We start from the raw sequence: 6,543 nt of genomic DNA on the forward strand, positions 1-6,543 counted from the left end.
ATATATATATATATATATATATATATATATATATATATATATATATATATATATATTTATACACACATTATATATACAGTATATGTACATATAAAGGCATTTTAAACCCTTCCCACACTCTTGCAATATTCTAAACAATGTTTCTAAACTCTAAACACTCTAAAAGAGCACAGAATGTCATGATCTCAGCTTTCTGACTCCGGCTGCTCTCCGACTCCGGCTGCTCTCCGACTCCGGCTGCTCTCCGACTCTGGCTGCTCTCCGACTCCGGCGGCTCTTTGACTCCGGCCGCTCTCCGACTCCGGCCACTCTCCGACTCCGGCCACTCTCTGACTCTGGCTGCTCTCTGACTCCGGCTGCTCTCTGCCACCTGCCAGCGTTCTCGGCCATTCCCACTTCTCCGCTGCGAAGCGTCGATATGACATGCTACAGGAGGGAGCTTCGTCTGCAGCTGTGGGCTGCACACAGGTGCAGATGCTAAATAATTTTTAAAAAATTAATTTAAAATAAAAATTCCATGCCGATCGTACAGCTCATCCATCAATCAGCCAATTGTGTGTTATCTTACTTTGAAAAACCGTGATAGAGTCTGTGAAAAACGAACCGCGAAGTAACGAGGGACTACTGTATTACCGTACATCTATTACTTTCTGGTCCTCATGTTCTCCACAGCTGCTGCAGATCATTGGGAACATGAAACATTTGAAAGAAACGGGCAGTTTTCAGCCCCTGTGTATCATTTCAAATAACACTTTGCTTTAAGGAGTGGTGGTACAGAGGTTAGAGAAGGTGGGCCTGTGATTGGAAGGTTGCCAGTTCAACTCCCTGGACAGACAAAATCAAAATGTGGGTGAGAAACCTGCCTCCATCTTCATTTGCCCCAATCGAAGCCCTTGAGCAAGGCCCTTAACCCCCACCATCTGCTCCCCCGAGTGGCCTAGATAGCAGCTCTATCTAGCTGAGGTAGCTTGGTGGTCTGTGGTCACTTCAGGAAGGACATCTGGTTTTTGCCAAGTCTTGGTGCAAGTTCTTTCACTGTGGCATTCCCCCAAAGAAGGGAGCAGACGAAAGAAGAAAAAAAAAATCTTGCTTTGCTTTCATTTAGAGTGCTTTAGAGACTACAAGGTTTTTTTTTTTTCTTTCTCTAGACAAGAGTTATGAATGCCTGTGACAAATGTACTTTTCGTCCAATTGGACACAGCAAAATCTGATGTTTGTACTGTGACAGTTCAGAAAGAATACACAGATAAACTCCTAGATCACCGGTAGTCGTTTTCTTTTTAAGTAAGTCAAAAATGCAACTTTGTATTATAATGTGCTTTCTTCTTCAGAGGTAGAACAAATGAAGGCTGGAGTCATGTATTTTTTATCCTTCTAATCTCAACTGGTTAGCTAAAATGAAATATTCAAACTAAACACACAACAAAATGAATTTGACGATTTCCTTTAAATTCAGACATCCTAGTTTAATTTGTTCCCTTTAAAGATAGGAAAGCACCCAAGGTTTACAAGAGAAGACATAAGGCAAATAGAGAGAAATATAACGAAGATAAGGAAAACCAAATCAGAATAGAGAAACATTACTTAAAAGTAGCCATCAAAGAAGTTTGTTAGGTTTTCTCAGCCATTGTGTATACATTTAGCTATAATCACAGTTAAACTATTAATTTTATTCACAGTGGCAAAATGGTTTGACCCCAGTTTGTTCAGGTGCAAACTTTCATACAATACATTTTTTATGGCTGAAATTAAGCACAAAAACAATCGATGTGGGTATATGAAGGGGCGCTTGCCTGAATGAGGTCCAGCTCTACCTATCCTGATGGTCATCTCATCGGAGTCAAAGATCTGGGACGACGAATCCTCTGCTTTCTCCTTGGCTAGCTTGGAGTCAGGCAGCAGAGCCAAGGTAGTGTGGGGGTCACCGCCTACACCCTGATGGTGACAAAACAGAAACACAGAAGCAGATTTAAATCAATGTTAACACATCACAGACTGAATGAGTACAGCTAATTTATGTATAGGTAAATTTATAACCATGCTGAGCTGAAAAGTAAAAGAATATCATCTCATACAAGCGTAGCACAAAGAGTTGAACCATTTCAGCTGAAGTCCTGTAGGCCATTAAAAAAAGAAATACAATATTCTGTTCATTCAGTTTAGAGATTAAAAACTACCAATATATTATGTGGTTCAAACTAAATTATAATAAATGGTTAATGGACTGTACTTCGATTGCACCTTCCCATCTAATCGACACTCAAAGCTCTTTACAACACAATATTTGCCCTTATTTACCTCCACACACACATTTAAACAGACTCTACTACACCACACACATTCCTACAGCACTCTACTACATTTCCTGAAGCATGCTCAATAATCCAGGTAGAAAAATCTAAAAAAGTTAAATCTGGTCCTCTGGACATTCAAAAAACAAAACAAAGCACAAGAACAACAACAACAAAAATGTAGAAACGTTTCGTCTTCCATCCGAAAGACCTTCAGTCTGAGGTGCTGTATTCAGCTCAGTCTTATAAATAGCTGAGTGTAGACTCTGCGGTCTACACTCATCTCCAGGCCAGCGGTCACTCTTTCAGGGATGAAGATGTTCACATCCTGGACAGAGAGGAACGATGGTTTGAGAGAGGAGTAAAGGAGGCCATCTTTGTGAAAAGAAATCGTCCATCATTAAACAGGGGTGGAGGCCTACGTGTTCAACTGTCCCCCTCTTACAATGCTGTTATTGCTAGTATCACTCAACTCCCTGTGAATAGTAAACAGCCATCAGTGTGCTAATGATCCATTGTTAGGCTGATGGTCCTTCTTGATCATGTGAGCAGCTGGTTTTGGTTGTGAGCAGCAAACTGGTTGATCCACTCTGAGAAGGTGCTATTTATAAGACTGAGCTGAATACAGCACCTCAGACTGAGGAAGTCTTTCGGATGAAAGACGAAACGTTTCTACGTTTTTTTTTTGTTTTGCTTTGTTTTGTTTTTTGAATGTCCAGAGGACTAGATTTAACATTTTTAGACTCTACTGCATTCACATTCATATAACATTCTACTACAAGCACATACCAAAAGCACTCTACTACACACATATTCATCAATGAGGGTTTCAGTTTCTTGCCCAGGGACACTTCAACATGTGACTGCTGATGGAATCGAACCCTCAACTCTCCCACTGGAGGATGATCACTCTAAACACTCAGCCACAGCTGCCCCATACTGTCAGTGCACATTTTAATTAAATTACATCAATTCATTTTTGTATCCATTTATTTCTCTTTAGGGTCATGGGTCTGTCTCCAGTTGTTAATAAGCAAAATAAACAAGTTGCATGTCCATTCACATCTCACACCTAGAATAGCTAGAACCAGCCACGAAGAGTATGTTGCTGAAATAAATGTCTGTAATGCACTGAGTGTATGTTATGAAAAACACAACGGTAGTGTTCTGATGTTTTAAAATAAAACCTACAGGTACTATTAATGAAAATTATGCAATGCTACAGGTGTTGGGTGTTGTGAGTCCTGAATTAGAAACATATTTAATAATATAAGTGCCAAAAATAGGGCAGCACACTGGCACAGTTGGTAGAGCTGCTGCCTCTCAGTGTGAAGGTCACCACAGTACCAATCCCAGCCTCGGGGCATTTCTCGGTGGGGTTTGCATGTTCTCTCCGAGCATGCATGGATTTTCTCCGGGTACTCCAGTTTCATCCCACTGGGAAGTTAATGTTAGTTATTAATTACCAGAAAACTGTCCCTTTATGAGATTCTCCAAACGTCCCATCTAAGCTTGAATGAATGGACTCTATTGGTTGAAGATTAAGGACTGCACAGCAGAGTAGATGTGTTATCTGGCAGCAAGAAGCTCATGGGTTTGTTCTTCTTGTGCATGAGTAGGGTTTTCTCAGGTAACTTGATTTCCTCCCATAATCCAAAAACATGCATGCTTGAGTAACTGGCAAGGCTGATTGTTTTTATGTTTCTGCAGGGTGGTTTGACATGTACGTCTTGGTCCTGTGATGAACTAGCAACGTGCCCAGGGTGCAATCCACCGCTGACCTGCTGACTGAAGGATGGTGAAGGGTCTTGTGGGAAAATAAGATATACTGATCAGTGGTTGAGATGTCGTCATAGGTGTAACAGAGTTGTCATGTATGTTATGTATATTACATATCTGCTATGCCACATGGCTCTTAAAGTGATAAGGCCCTCCAGTTATAAAGAAACTGATGGTATTGCTCTTTCTTGCTGATAAGGTTGTCTAAAAGGTTTACAATCTTAGGTTAGACAGATTCTGCTGTTTAGAACCATCTGATGCCAAGGATCAGCCAAATTTATTTGTAATAAATTGCTAAAAATAAACAATCTGGGATTTCCTGTCACTTTATCCTTTTGCCATTGCAAAGAATGCCAAGTGGATACAACCTGTATCCACAGTATGGGTAAATAAATCTGAAGGTCATGGGCAAATCTGTATGTGACTCTGTTACAGTATAGTTAATTTACAACCAAGCCCACATACAAATCAAGATACAAGAATCGGTCTCTGATTTAAATTAGAGAGATGAAACTATCTCAGCCTGGAGATAAGGACAAAATATTAGTGCATTTAAGATATATCTCTTTGGCTGGCTATTGATAGATGTAAGGGTTGTTACTTCTTTTGTGTGGGAGCTTAAAAATGTTTTGTGATTGAGAAGTGAAACACTCATATATTGGGCGTGGAGTGTTATAGGATTTTTTTTGTCTCAACCATCAATAAAAATAATACTGTAAATAAGATAGGATATGTAATATAGGTAATATTATGCATGCTAGCCTTTAAATATTTTGATCTTGAAACTAAAAGTGCTAAATTTTCATGTTCCAAGGACAAGGGTGAGTCATCCACATGCAAACAACAAGAGAATACCAATGAGTCATTCTTTTTCAGCCCTAACTGGTATCAGGTGTGCTCTGCTTCTAAATTGTCTCCCAGTACCTCAGTTTATTAGCAGGAGCATAGTTGGTCACAATTAACCCATTCACCTTGGCAGTTATCATCAGTACCCATGTGCTCAATTCAAATTTGCACAGTAATGGAATGCATTTATAATTTATAATAACAGCCAGTGTCGACTTCTTGCAGCAGCAATAGTCCACTGCCAGTGTCTACAGACTAGTTGACAAATACAAATTAATCAGCACAGTAAATCTTTTGTTATTATATGAGCAAGCACTAATTTAACTACTTATACACTGGAACTGTGTGCGTGTGCTCATTAGTCTACAGTGTTAACAAGAGATCTCATGAAATGGTGGTTGCTTTTCATGAAACTTACAAAGTAATCATTGGAAGTACATCTAGAACGAAGAACCTTCTGAGGTCAAAACAATTCAAGTTGGCTTTCCTGTCTTTATTAGCCTTAGTAAACCAAAAGTTGCTATACTGTAACTGCCCATTTTTTGAGACAATGAGTTAAGATTTGATGTGGTAGCAGCCAAAAATCACTCGCATGACACAGTATTTTGAGCACTAAAATATGATGCAAGATTTTGCAATGATACGTGACATCTTGCCATTTTTCAAAGTTGATCAGATCTCTCAATTTTCAAAATAAGGTGTTCGTAGTTTAAAACATGAAAGGAGGTGGACAATATGCATTCCTTCAAGGAATAAAAAGGCTCAAGGCAATTTCTCTGGATCATGCTCACTTGCAACCTGTAGCTCAGCATTGATGTATTTTTTTCTCAGACTGCAAGTTTTACACAAGATGTGTGTCATGGGTCTTTCCTGGAGTCTCCACTCAGTTGGACATGCCCAGAGATGTCCAGTGGGGATCCTTGCTGAACCATCTCACCTGGTGCCTTTTGACATGGAGGAGGAGGGGCACTACTCCCGGTCCTGTCCGGATAACCAAACTGCTCACCCTAAGCAAGAGCACAGCTACGCTGTGGGAAAAAGTCATTTCGACCCCCTTTACTTAGAATCTTATTCTTTTGGTCACCACCTAGACTTTGTGAGCATAGGTGAGGGTAGGAACAAACAACCAACCAATAGACAGAGAGATTTGTCTTACAGCTCAGTGTCCTCAGCCACAACTGACTGGCAAAGTGTGCAGTACTGTGAAATCTGCTCGAATCTGTGATGATCTCACACTCCATTCTTCTTTCACTTGTGAACAAAACCTTGAAATACGTGAAGACTTTCACTCCAGACAAAACACTACCCACAACCAGGAGAGGGCAGCAGCTTTATTCTCCGCTGCAAATTGCCCAGGTGAGAATTGGAGATTACAAAGCGATAATGCCAACAGAGCCACATCATCTACAAAGAGGAGAATCCTAAGGCCATTGAACTAGACTCTCACTGAACTCCTTCCACTCCTGAGTCTTTGCATTAGAAAGAGCCAGGGCTGCGGCTAGCCTAGCCTGTGGATACCCCTCAGCTGTCTCTAGAATCCTACCAGCTAAAAAAGCCTGATAGGACTTCTTGAGATTAACATGCTTGCAAATTAGTTTTTTTTAATAGAGATTAACTCATTATTGTT

At 40.3% G+C, this 6,543-nt stretch overlaps 1 protein-coding gene across 1 annotated transcript in view; it reads right to left on the reverse strand.

The window, feature by feature from the left end:
• LOC119424138 (zinc transporter ZIP11) overlaps nt 1–5,961 on the reverse strand; it is a 107,927-nt gene extending 101,966 nt beyond the window's left edge. The window contains exons 1-2 of the mRNA XM_037691605.1: nt 5,923–5,961; nt 1,794–1,935 (exon numbers count right to left, since the gene is read on the reverse strand). Coding sequence (XP_037547533.1) covers nt 1,794–1,935; nt 5,923–5,961 — 181 coding nt within the window. The remainder of the gene's footprint in view (nt 1–1,793; nt 1,936–5,922) is intronic.
• Nucleotides 5,962–6,543: the final 582 nt, after the last annotated feature.

The sequence above is a fragment of the Nematolebias whitei genome, chromosome 17 (assembly GCF_014905685.2).
Source record: "Nematolebias whitei isolate Nwh7 chromosome 17, NemWhi1, whole genome shotgun sequence".
NCBI lineage: Eukaryota > Metazoa > Chordata > Actinopteri > Cyprinodontiformes > Rivulidae > Nematolebias > Nematolebias whitei.